This window comes from Poecilia formosa, unplaced genomic scaffold (genome assembly GCF_000485575.1).
Source record: "Poecilia formosa unplaced genomic scaffold, Poecilia_formosa-5.1.2 Scaffold305, whole genome shotgun sequence".
Lineage (NCBI taxonomy): Eukaryota > Metazoa > Chordata > Actinopteri > Cyprinodontiformes > Poeciliidae > Poecilia > Poecilia formosa.
Window position 1 is genome coordinate 217,696 of NW_006800244.1, and position 13,128 is coordinate 230,823.

At 43.0% G+C, this 13,128-nt stretch overlaps 1 protein-coding gene across 4 annotated transcripts in view; it reads right to left on the reverse strand.

Moving 5' to 3' along the window:
* Positions 1-13,128, reverse strand: part of slit1a (slit homolog 1a (Drosophila)) — a 94,865-nt gene that overhangs the window by 2,923 nt on the left and 78,814 nt on the right. For 2 of the 4 annotated variants that reach the window (XM_007572605.2, XM_007572604.2), the window contains 15 exons: positions 12,754-12,886; positions 11,133-11,201; positions 10,973-11,044; positions 10,766-10,837; positions 6,193-6,264; positions 4,716-4,879; positions 4,505-4,629; positions 4,308-4,405; positions 4,060-4,199; positions 3,331-3,424; positions 3,104-3,241; positions 2,785-3,013; positions 2,569-2,699; positions 2,332-2,486; positions 962-1,250 (listed from right to left, as the gene is read on the reverse strand). In XM_007572605.2, coding sequence (XP_007572667.1) covers positions 962-1,250; positions 2,332-2,486; positions 2,569-2,699; positions 2,785-3,013; positions 3,104-3,241; positions 3,331-3,424; positions 4,060-4,199; positions 4,308-4,405; positions 4,505-4,629; positions 4,716-4,879; positions 6,193-6,264; positions 10,766-10,837; positions 10,973-11,044; positions 11,133-11,201; positions 12,754-12,886 — 1,981 coding nt within the window. Of the gene's footprint in view, positions 1-961; positions 1,251-2,292; positions 2,487-2,568; positions 2,700-2,784; positions 3,014-3,103; positions 3,242-3,330; positions 3,425-4,059; positions 4,200-4,307; positions 4,406-4,504; positions 4,630-4,715; positions 4,880-6,192; positions 6,265-10,765; positions 10,838-10,972; positions 11,045-11,132; positions 11,202-12,753; positions 12,887-13,128 lie in introns of all 4 variants that reach the window. The other 2 variants (XM_016660959.1, XM_016660958.1) reach the window with 1 other exon arrangement.

The following is a 13,128-nucleotide window of genomic DNA, read 5'->3' on the forward strand; positions in this document are numbered from 1 at the left end:
CAAACAGCATTGTGAAGGCCAACGAACACATCAGACTGGTCAGAGATAGAGTTGTGGATAGTTCTGAAGCAGCATTATAAAACAATATCTCAAGATGTAAAGAAGCTCAATCCAGCGTGCAAATTCTGGAGCAGCAGGGAAAAAATCCACAACTTAGGTGGCAGAATATGTTCACAGGACAACTACTAGATGTCCGCTCCACCAATCTGGACTTTATGGAGGAGTGACAAGAAGAAAGCAGTGGCGGAAAGAAAGTCATAAACGATCTCTATGCAGTTTTCCAAGAGCAAACAAGATCCTCCTCTGATCAGGTGAGCTAAAATCTAACTTTTTGGCCTACATGCACAATGTTATGTGTGGTGGAAAATGGATGCTGGCCATCATTTACATCACACATCAAGCTGTGGGATGATTTTCTTCAGCTGAGACAGGGAAGCTGACCAGAGTTGGTTGGAAATCATATGATACATGTAAGATTTGAACATAGTTGACCATCCACTGGGACAATGAGCATAAAAATATGGCCAGGACTATAGTGGAATGATTTTAAATCAAAGCATATATGTATGTGTCAGAACGACCCAATCTAAGTCTAGATCTCTGTCCAATTGAGAATAAGCTCCAGTCTGACTGAACTTAAGCTGTTTTGTTAAGGAAAATCTGCAAATATTTCAGTCCCCAGATGTGTTAAGTTTGTAAAGACGTAGCTTAAACACCTTCAACGTGCAGCTGAGCCAAAAAGTGACTATAAAGTTTTGACTCGGTGCTGAATAAAAATGCAGTGCTGCACATATCCTTTTCCGCCCACTTTACATTTACTGCCACTTTGTGTCGATGTGTCACATAAACTCCCAATAAAACACATTAAAGTTTGTGGTTGTAATGCGCATGGCGAAACAATTCAAGGGATCGCATGTTCAGCACGTGAAACTCGACCCAGCTTCCCTATTTGCTGACGTACTTGCTGCCCTGGCAGGGGTTGAGAGCTGGCTGATCACAATGCGTGCCACTCCAACCTGGCTGGCAGTGACACACGGGTCCCTGCAACCCGTCGGGCTGGCAGATGCCGTGGACACAGTAGAGCTTCTTGCAGGGCTCACAGCCCGGCACCACGCCGGGCTTCATTTGAGTCTTGGTGAAGTCCTGGAGCTCGTTGTTGATGTACAGGTTCTGGATGCAGCCGTGGAAGCTGGAACCGTTCTGGATCTGCCAGAGGCGGAAAGTTCCAGAGTGGACATCCACAGGCATGCCTGGAGGAGAAGATGGATAAATCAAAGTTTATATGCGGGAAGAGGAGTCTTCTGACTCACAGACAAACAGCAAACACAGGGCTGATATGAGTGGAATGAACAGAGGCATTTTCAAACATGTGTGTCCCAGTGGTTAAAAAAATGTATTTCTAGGTTTATATTTGCACCACAGAACACAACATCTTTGAAACATACAACAGAAGCCAGAAGAAATGGGAAAAAGACTCACTGTATGAGTGACAATCAAGAAGAGGTACAACCTAACATTTTTAGCCACTCCTGAACAAACTTTCACAAACTCAGGAGGATAAAATTAAACATGAACAAGTTTCAGATACATTTGGAGATCTGAGTCTCAGAATGTCAAGAGTGGCTCCATATTAAACAAAATAAATACAAACGGCAAGTCAAACTCAATTCAGATATGAAGGACTGTGTCTGCTAGTTTACAGTGCACTTGCAGTGATGTTGTGAGGTTTGCAAAAGTATTCATGTCACTTGACCGTTTTCATATGTTATCTCATTGCAAAGATCACAAAGTTCAGAATAGATCATTGGATTTTTATGTGACTGACCAACATATAAGTTTTTGTACTTCTCCACTAAAGTTATCTTCAGCTCAGTCTGAGATGGTGGAGTGTCTGGAAATGGAATTTTTTTTTTTGGTATTGCCATTCATTCTCATTTGGACTTAAACCTAGACTTTGACTAGACCTTTCAAACACATTTTATCTAAACCATTTTACTGCATCTCTGACTCTATGCTTTGCATAGCCACCCTATGGAAGGTGAATATCCACCTTTCCAATCCATCTTCCCATTGAGGATTTTGGTCGTTATGTCACGAGGCACTATAAAGACTCGAACGCGTACCCTAGCAGACACAGTCAAGACGGACATGATGACGTGTGGGATGGTGAGGATGGAGGATGGAGGACAAGGTCTGGGTGGGTTGCATGTTTGTGGGAGGGACTGGTTGAGGTGGCGACAAAGCGAAGGGGGAAGGGAGGTGACTGAACAGTAGTGTAGTAGTTAAGAGTGCCTGCAGAGGAGGGAGGTGTGTTCTGGAGAGGGCCCCTACCCCCCACGTATAGTGGTGCCTCTCCGTTGAGGGGCCGCACTGCCCCAAAGCTGTCCATTGTGGTAGGGAGACCCCCATCAATGGACAGGTTCACCATCTGGTCGAAGGTCACCAGCTCCACTGTGTGGAACTGACCATCATTGATGGTCTCGGTACTGACAGAGAGGAAAACACAGAATTTAGTCTCCAAGATGAGAGGAAAATGAATACAGAGCCACGTTGAATGTTGTACCGTACCTGTATATGGCGTGTCCTGGCTGGCTGCCGGGATCATAGCTCACTTTTACGTGGCCTTGGAAGAGCTCCACTGCAATATGATCATTGTCACCATTGTACAGCAGGATACCGTTGTCCTCGGCCGTAGAAACCTGTACGCAGAGCAGTTTTGGATTGGAGGGTTGACGTCTCTCTGTGTGTGTGTGTGAAAAGGTGAGCTGAACTGATTGTGATTACCTGTAGGGTGATGTTAGCTTGTGGCCAGTTCTTCAGGTCAGAGAGTAGTAAATAAGAATCTCTGTCAACGAAGTTGACGCTGACCAGTTTTTCACAGCGTGGACCCCCAAACTCTGGAGGACACTGGCAGAGAGCGCGGCCACCTCGCTCCACACAGGGGGCGTTGTTCTGGCAGTCTGCCAGCTCACACAAAGACAGAGGAGATGGGGGAACTTCACACAACTGACCGCTAGGAAGTCAAAGAAAGGGAGAGTTTTTATTACAATCATGTAAATGACAAGGTAGAAAAAAAGCACAAGTAACCCGGAGTACTTCTGACCTATATCCGTTCGGGCAGATGCACGAATATCCATTCAACTCATCCACACACTGAGCTCCGTTCTGACAGCGATGCTCCCTGCAGTCATCGTAGTTTACGCTGCAGTCATCGCCAACATAACCAGGAGAACACACACACCTGAAAAAAAAAAACAGAAATAAATCGGTGTGAAAACGGAGCAACTCGCTTACAGGTTAACCATCAACAGATTGGAGAGAAGCACTCACTTGGGCCCAGAGGTGCTGATGAGGCAGGTAGACTGATGTTGACAGGGGCTTCGTCCTGGAGCACACACATCTTCCATTTCTTCACACATCTCCCCTGCACAGGTACAAGTTTCTTTTTTAAGTGAAAGTCTTCTAGTCAGACAATGACGATCACTACGTGAGAAGTAACTTCACTTAGAATACAGGATGAATACTTGCTGGAAAAGGTATTTGCACCCTTACATATTTTCTCAGTTTTTGCCTAAATTGATCTATGTAACACTCAACGTGCCACCATCCAATTAGCTTTGAATTGTTCCTACTTTTACCAGTGGTGCTAGTTGTAATAATCATGAATATACTTATGTCAAGTCTAAAGAATGATAATTTAGGTCCAAAGTTGTCTTCCCGAATCAAAAGCATTGCGGATTTTGCCGGTCAGGCCACAGTTCCTGGCAGAATGTTTTTGATGACCAGAGTCCAGCTGGATTAATGTCAACCTTTCAGTAAAGCCTGAAGGTGGCAGCATCAAACTGTGAAGGTTTGTTGCTGTTAGAAGAAAGACTTGTCAGCAATAAAATAACTTGAAATTAACTTATTTGTTATTTATTTACTGTTTTGATTAGTTGACAAATATGTTTTGTTATGAAAGAAGGTCTGATTGGTGTCTAAATGGTTGATCCAGTATTATTTTTTTGTTTTGTTTTTTGTAGAACGCTGCTGCTTAAAATAAATTGCAGATGCACTCACCTGTGTAGTAGGGGGGACAAAAACAAGTGTAGTTGTTGATTCCGTCAATGCAGGTTGCTCCGTTCTCACAGTCGTTGTCTTCACAGTCGTCAACATTGATTTGGCAAGTCGGGCCCTCGAAGCCCGGCAGACAGGAGCAGCTGTGAATACAGTAAGCATGCATCATGCAAAGCTTTGTATGAGACCCTTTTTTTTGTTGTTGTTGTTGTTGTGTTTGCAGTTCTGGATTTACAGCTCGTCCTCCTCACCGGTACTCTCCCTCATCCTCGTCAGTCACTTGGCAGGTTCCTCCGTTGGCACATGGGCTACTCACACAGCCGTTCAGAGCTGTTTCACAGTTCCTCCCCTATAGCAGAGAATTCGTATTAACACAGATCTCCTGCAGCAAGTCCAGTTTGATGAAGTAGATATCTATAAGTGTGCAGGCACATAATGCTGCTCGTACCTTGAATCCAGGAGGACAGTTGCACCTGTACATCTCCGTTGGGTCATTGTGACAGATGCCGTGATTCAGGCAGGGATTGGACAGGCATGGATTACACTTGGCCAGCACAGAGTTGTCTACATCACCTGCAGAAACCCAAAGATGTTGGAACATTTAATTTACATTTTAGGGGGTGCTTGATGTAATATTATTGTTTAGAACAAAAACTCACCTGTGCATTCAAATTTCTTAGCCGGCGTGGTGAGGAGCAGTTTACTCTCCATCCCCTGTGGGCCGGCACACCGAGCGATCCCGGGTTCTTTGTATCCGGTCTTCACCCAGTCAGAGAGCCAGCGCAGGTGGCAGTCACAGTGCAGAGGGTTGGCGCCAATTGCCCTGATGTTCCAGAAAACCACAGTTCAAGTCCGGTTGTGTTGCTGTAGTACATTATATCACCAGCAGGTGTCTCCATATCTCCATGAAAAACAAGGTGCTAAACTACACAAATAAATCTTCTCGGAGGATAAAATATCTTAATGCCACATTGTGTAATGCATCATCTTCAGCAGGACTGCTCTATTACAAACAAAGGTGTGAGCAGAAAGGCCTTTTAACCACCTCCGACCTGGTGCTTGTGAATCAATGGCGCTTTGCCCTCCTGCTGGAAGCACAAACACTCCTAAATCGATGCCGTTCCATTACTGAGGAACACGGGCTCATCTTTCAGGCTGGGCCAATAGCTGACACCTGACATCTGCTAACATGAAAGCCACTTGACAGTGACTGCACATCAATGGCTTCCTCTCTATCCACTCCTCGGTCCAAATTTCACGCAGTCTCGATTTGTGTACTTCTTCCCACAAAATGTCTTTGTTTGGCTGCCTCTGTCCTCTCCAGCTCTGGTCTTGATTGTTTTATTGATCCCTAACAATCAAGGGAAGATGAGGATATTTAGAGAAGATGCCAAAGGTCGAAGATGTTCTTTTTTTTTTTTTTAAGACATTCTAACACAGCTACACTGTGAACCGAAAAAGCCAGATAGAAACAAACAGGCACTAAAACGACACAGGCTGAATGCTTTAAAGATGCCGCAGAGAGAAGCAACATTTTCTCTGGCTTGTGTTGCTTTGACCACACAAATGATTACAGACTGATTGGCTCGCACACAGAAAGCCAAACTTGAAGCCAAAGTATGAAGCTATGTGATAGCATTTCATACGATTAACAAACTCAGATTTACAGTGTCTTGCAAAATCAGTGATACCCTTAAAACCTTTTCACATTTTGTCCCTTTACATCCAAAAATAGAGAGCTTGGCATAAGTGGAAACAAACCAAGGCTATCCAACTAACCTAACAGGACGGCCAAGGACAGTGTTAATCAGATAAGAAGCCAAGAGGCCAATGGTAATTCTGGAGCAGCTGCAGAAATCCAAGCGAATGTAGTAAAAGGTGGTTCTACAAATTACTGACTAACAGGGAAGCCGGTGAATGAATGCATAGCTTTTCAGATTTCAAATGTGAAAAAGAAAAAAAAAATGTACATACGGTCTACCGTGTTTTGGCTCATCACATTTAAATGGTACCTTGTACTGATCTAGCTGAAAATATCCCATCAAAATACATTACATTTTGTTGATGTAATACGACAAATTGTATGGTAGGTACTGTAAGGTGCTGAGGAGCAAGAAAATGACTGTCAATACTTACAAATGGGAGAGGGAGGTCACATCGTTGAATATGCCATCTGGAAGCTCTGAGATTTCATTTCCATGAAGAGACCTGAAAAAAAAAAAGAAGACAGCTGTCAAAGAACATCAAGGAACAAAATGCATTTCTGAAATAAAAACATACATTTTCCCATCTTTAAAAAAAAACACAAATCCCCATTTTAAAACAATTTATTCTTTTACAATTAGCTACTTGTAAAATGCTGCTTGAAAACTGTAAAAATCACACAAATAGAAAAAAACAAACAAACAAATAACCTGGAAAACTATTGTCTGGCCCACTGCTATGCTTTTCTTTTTTCTTCTTTTTCTTTTTGACAAATCAAACTGGAAATATCAGGAAAAACTTTCGGGGAGATTCCACTGTTGTGTGCTGGTGGTTCTTATTTCTGGCAAAGCTTTGTGCAGCTGGCAAAAATATGAGGCTCTGAGAGTCTGGACCAGCCTGGTGTCAAGTTTCTCTGTGTGTTTGGTTGGCAGGGCACACTCGGAGAGAGGGGTGAGGGTGGGGTGGGGTAACCGTTCCAACACATGAAGCAAAGTTAAAACAGTCAAGCTAATCATATTCATCCTGTCAATAGGGATTTTGTATTAATGTGCAAATACATCTGCATATGTTTTTGTTCGTTCAGACTATTTTGCATTTTAGTCTGATTTTCTTGTCATTTCAGGAGCTCCACTGCGGGCGTCAAGCCTCCAGGGCTTAATGGTCTGCTGATTGATGACAGCCATAATCTAACAGGTCATTACCACCTCAAATCCTCAGATGACCACAAGCTTATGTTACCACCAATCAGTCCGCACTAACAATACATGACACATCTGGGATGAAGAGATTTGTTGTGTGAACGGTTTCCGAATTGCAACTTCCTGCATTGTTTGATGTCTCAAGTAGAGCTGAGCTGTGGAAGAGCTGGAGGAAAGTTTGCCATTGTAAATATACAGGGTGCTAGAGGGAAAATATACAGCGTAACATGTAGGAGTCAACATGTTTATTAGCCTGCGTGCCGTAGAGAATGCTTATTAGTGCAAAGCGAGTGGGTGGTTTGTTGTAGTCAGAGGATACCGAGGCCATGAGGCGAGCAGTGTGGCAACCATGAGAAACCTGGAGGGAAAAAAGGAGTCAGGGAAGTTCCAGGAAGCAGCCTAAGCTGCTGCTAAATTCCTTTTTTGCTTCTCTGTTTCAAATCACAATGTTAGTCCGTACCCCGTACTACATATGGTTCTGATACCAATACCAGGATTTTAAAAATATATACTTTCAAAAATTACCTATGTGATTCCTAAGGTTTAAAATCAGTTTCAAGCGGTGCCAGACATTATACCATTGGTGCATATTGGAGGTCAGTTGTCCCAGTTGACCATTTACATGTGTGTGCAAGTTTAGAAAATAAATCATAAAGCATCAAATCAATGCAATTTAAGCATCAGAATGGAGAAGGATCTGTATTCACCCAGATGGGGCTGCCAGACATTTTCAGGACAGAAAACTGAGGCTGCAGTTCAATTAGACTTCAGCTGTGAAATTTAGATTCTAGGATAAGAACTTAGTGTGAAGAACATAAAAGCATGGATCTTGCTGCCTTGTGATGGTGGCAAAGGGGGCCCCTTGTTACCATGTGACCATAGTTTAAGCACAGCCTGTCTGAAGTTCTGTAGCTGACCTTGTTGAATCTTTGCCACAATAAATTAAGGCACTTCTGAAGGCAAACAGCGGGCAGACCTGGTATTAGAAAAGTGTATCTACCAAAGGACTGGGATTACTATACCTCTACTGATATTATATTGTTCTAAATCACTGCAAATGTTGTTCACTTTACTGTTTTAAATAAAAGCAATAGAATATGTTATTCATTTTGTTTTTAGACATGAAGAAAGTCAGTGATTCTGTCTGAAGTTGTCATCCAGCCTGATGCTTAAACTCAACTTTGTCTACTTTGCTCGGACCATTTTCAGAACAACAGAACAGATTTCAATGATTTTAAAATGTTCCTCTATGCTTGTTCACCTGCTGCCACTTACTGCCTTGTTACAATGTGTATTCCCTGAGCTTTATGGTCTTTACCTTCCCCGGGCCAATTCATGCCAGACTTCACTTTCTACTCTGCTATTTCTCTTATCGTGCTCTTTCATATCACTGTGCCACTCAAGCCGTTAATGGCCACGCCCTGGCGCTGTTTCATCTCACACACCTCACACCTAATACCCAGCAGGCCAATTAGCAGCTTATTAATCTGCAGCTCAAACCGCAACAGACACACACAGACACACACACACACACACATACGTGCTTTTAATCAGTCCAACCCCAATCGCGCCACATGTATGCCAGGCTCCGACCACGGCTCTGTTTGAAGAACAGAGCCGTTAATGATTCTTCTCCTTTTTACTGCTGTGTAAAGTCAAAGGTGCAGCTTTATTAAGGCTTTGGCACCTCGGCATGTGTGAGAACATGCGAGAGCGTCCTGCTCGTAGTTGAAGTCGGCGTCTCCCTACGGTTTCGAAGAAGCTTCCAATGTTGAACTTTGAACCCTTTGTGGGGTCTTAAAATTGAAACTATTAAGCAGACCTCATTGTGGTTTTACATTAGCTGCACCGCAAAGCCTTTGCTTTGTGAAAACATGAGCACCGACTGACATTTAATAGGAGACCCGTGATTGAAACATCAAAGTTTCCTGCTTCACTTGGACTCCTATCTGACCGATTGAGACACCGAGGTAGACTAGACGGAGTGTGTGAACACGTCTGACCGTGTGTGTACTCCTGAGCCTGCGTGGTGTGCACGGGTGGGAGGGCCTCACATGGCGTCTAGCGCGCTCGCTCCGGGACTATTTCAGAGGCGAAGGTGGCGTGAGTGAGTCAGTGCAGAAATAACGGACGCAGCTTCATTAGAGATCAAAAGGAGCATGCTCGGGGTAGCGAGGCGGCATCGGCTAATGATGGCCGAGCTTCACTCTCATTCGTTCAGCGAAAGGGCTTTATGCTTTGTGTCTCATTATGATACAGAGCTTTATTCGAATCCGTAAAAAGGAGGCTTTGTTGAAGCTTTGTTGTCAGTAATAAAAAAGTGTGCCTGCTATGAGCACACATGGAAGGCTAAGAAGTCAACTCCCACACGCACACGCGCGCGCACACACACACACACACTAACAGGCTCGCCGTCTACAGATCACAAGCATGAGGACTATTTAAGCAGACATAAACATATACACACAAAACCATACACAATTTCATAAAGAAGGCTGCAGGACCTGGTCTCAATTTCTCCTCAAAGAAATGAACAGCAGATTGGAGTCAGAAGGTTGCTGCTTTATGCAGCTGCTGTATCTTTGGATACACTTCCAAACACTGGTTTAATTTCGTCATTGTTCTGTCCAACTCATTTACTTTCTGCTCTGCAGTTATTTAGCAGCCCATGGTCACTGGGAGTGCACAAAGACCTTGTGACTTCATAAAAGTCCTCAGACAGAGTTGGATGCATTACAGTTACCAGGCCAAGCAAATTCTCTTGTAATCAGTGTCAGGGTGATTTTGCACAGTGGCGGCCCATGCTCCGCCCTTATTGTGAGGTATTGATGAGCTTGGGCTGCTGAGATGCAAATAAGAAGACTGGGAAACATGTCTGAGACGGAGGCATGACTGGGAGTAGAAATCGGAACAAGATCCTGGCTGCTACCCCCATCGTTGCCATTTAGACAGAGAAAATAGGTCGGAGTGTGTGAGAGTGTGTGTGGGTATGAGTGAATTCAAAAGCTGTCAGAACTGTTTAGACAGATCCAGTCCTCGGGAGTCAATCAAAGATTCTCTGCATCTGCACAACTATTGCTGAAGTCAGCAGGAGCTTCAGAAATATCCTCCTTAATGACTTGTTTGACCTAAAAGTGTTTCCAGTCTGGTTTAAGAGTCTGCTATGTTTTTCTACAAACTCAGTTGGCAACAATGATGCTTTTGATTGGAACCAAGTACTGAAAATATGTAAGATTACAGTTTGTTGTATTCAATAAAGAAATAGAAAGGCAATTAAAATTGTATTGTAAAAAAAAGTAAAACTCAATGCAGCCCAAGCTGACCTTTAACATATTTTGTCTCTTTGTAACCATGAATTTCAGTATATTTTATTAGAATTTTACCAAGTAAAATGAGGCATTCATTTTCTGACCTACCTAAATGAAAGCCTGTGCAAAATTAACTTCACACAACCTTGAACATACTGTCCCCATCCTAAAACATGGCGTTGGCAGCATCATGCTTTGGGGATACTGTTCTTCAGCACAACAGAGAAGTTGGTGAGAGTTAATGTGAAAATGGATGGAAAACACAGCGTAGTTCTAGAGGAAAACATGCCGCAGGCTGGAAAATCAACCACTGTCACATAAAATCCCACAAGGTTTCGGGGTAAAGCTTGGAGTTCTAAAGTAACAAATTGTGAAAAACTTCCAAGTGATCAGACTATTTTTGCAAGGCAGTGAACAGACAGATCGGTATGTAATATATTAAAAGAATATAGACAACATGGAGATAAAGTATTTAACCTCATCTATAAATAAACTCACAGCAGTCGCAGTGAGTGAAGTCCACTGAAAGCCATTTTGGGTATACAGCGCAGAGAGTTGTAGCTCAGGATTCTGCAGATAAAAAATAAAAGAAAATAAATAAAAATCACACATGTAAGAATAACTGTTTTGTTTTTTTTTTTACTTTTATAACCAAAATTTAACAACAGCTCTTTCTTCTGGCAACTAAGGCTGATCAGGACTTACAGAGTAGTCAGTTGACTCATGTTAGCAAAGGATGAGTTGCTCAGAGAGTAGATTTTGTTGTTGCTCAGGTCACTTAAAGGAAAGTTCAGAAAAAAAAAAACATATTTACTATGATGGGGCATGCAGCTTTTATAGTTTAGGCAGGAAGAGTAAAGCTTACACCAGCTGTAGGTATTTGAAGGAAGACAGCTCCTTAGGAACAACACTGAACTGGTTGCCATCAAGGTACCTAAACAAGGAGACACAAGAGTTTTCAGTTCAGTGGAATCCAAAATAGCTTATTTACGAGTACAGCCTAGATTCGCAAAAATTTTCTAAAGTCACTTTACACAACAAACAGATCTAAGTTATATTCAGCACATTATGCCACTTGGTAGAAAAAAACCCCCAAAAAGCACTTGAGTAAATGTAGCAGATTGCATTGAGTCCAGGAATCCGTGACCCAGAACAAGCATAGTGAACAGTTGCAAACAGTCGTATTTCCCGTGAAAAGCCAATTGTGAACTGTGTAATCTCCCTGCACACAACATACTCTGCACACAACATTTTTATTTGCATCAAACAATTTATGGGTGGCAGCGTCTACACACTGAAAGTCTTGCAAATGATGAACCATTTCTGTCGAACAATTGTCAACTGGTATACGGAGGACATGCAGGACAATGGTTTATTTTAGAATATTTACACCCGTTAACATCAAAGTATCACTTCCATAAGGTGTGGTAGTGATTTAGTCCCATGTTGGACAAGAAGAAGCAGAATATTGCTCTCAGTATGCACTGTATGTGAGCTTTTTCGATTTTAATGTATGGGATGTATTTCTTTAAATATGAACTGGGGAAAATGAGGTAATGGTGAAACAGTCACTGATCCCAGCACTTCTACTTGTGACTGTGATACAAAGACTGGTCCATGTGATAACAGTTGAGGCCACCAAAGTCAACATTATGCCTGCAGGAAGGCAATCAGCCCTCTGACTGCTAACACAAAGTCCTACATGCAGACTGTCATGTTGATAAATGGCTCATTTGAGGGCAGCCCCCACTGAGCAGAGCTCCAGGCTCCTGCTATTGTTGATGACTGCACAGAAGGTGGGAAGGGCAGCGGCTGGAGTAGAGGGGGGGGGAGGTTAGTTAGCAGGCCTTTAGGTTCAGAGGTAATGATGGGTAATGATGGTGCTGAGGACACTTGGGATAATGATGGAGTAGCAAACTCTCCAGATGACAAGATGAAAGCCCTGAACAGAGGGGTACACCTGGTCACACCTGCTGGGACAATGACAGGCCTGAAGGCTTGCTCAGCGTGTGTGTGCATCACAAGAACCAAATGAGGCAGTATTGGAAAGTTCCAGACTCGTTCCATTCCCTCCCCTTTCCATTGAAAACTGCTCATTAAAATGTCCTGTTGCTCCCCTTTGCACCCGTGGACAGGGTTCTGGCCCCATCACAAATATGCACACACACACACATACACACACACACGCACACACACACTCTCTCTCAGACATCCTTGGCTCTGAGTGTGAGAGTGACATCAGTGCCCAGAGGGCAACAAGGAACACAGAAGAAGATGAAGAAGAAGAAGAATGTCTGGGAGAATAACTGCAGGGTTTGACTATTTTCCTCTCCTCCAAGTGATGAGATGTTTTGTTTCCTTTCACTTGTTCTTCGAGTGTTAAAACGTCCCTGTTACTGTTTTTCACATGATCTCCCCCAGGTTTAGACGAAAACAATGGAAGCAGGAGACCTGGCGTCGCAGTAAATCAATGCCGAGACACTTACAGTTCAGTCACATTCCTGGGGATGCCTTTGGGTAGTGTGTGGAGATGCTTGTTGCTGCAGCGCACCACAGTCTCCAGGCAAGTACACTCACTGGGACACTGGGGTCGAGGAACACAGCTGGACTCCTCTTGGCCTGGTAAAAATATAAAGCCAGTAATCAGGAGGGAAGTCATGTTAAAAAATGTGCAACGGCACTTTAATTAAAGAGAAAATACCAATCATAATTAAGATGTAGACCATTAGATCGTGTGTACCCACTCAACTATTTTTTTCTGCTGGACTAATATTATTTGCAAACGTATGCAATCGCATTTCATATCTTTGTGAAAGATTTGTAAAAAAACTTTGACACATTGTGAGTACATTTATTTAGTG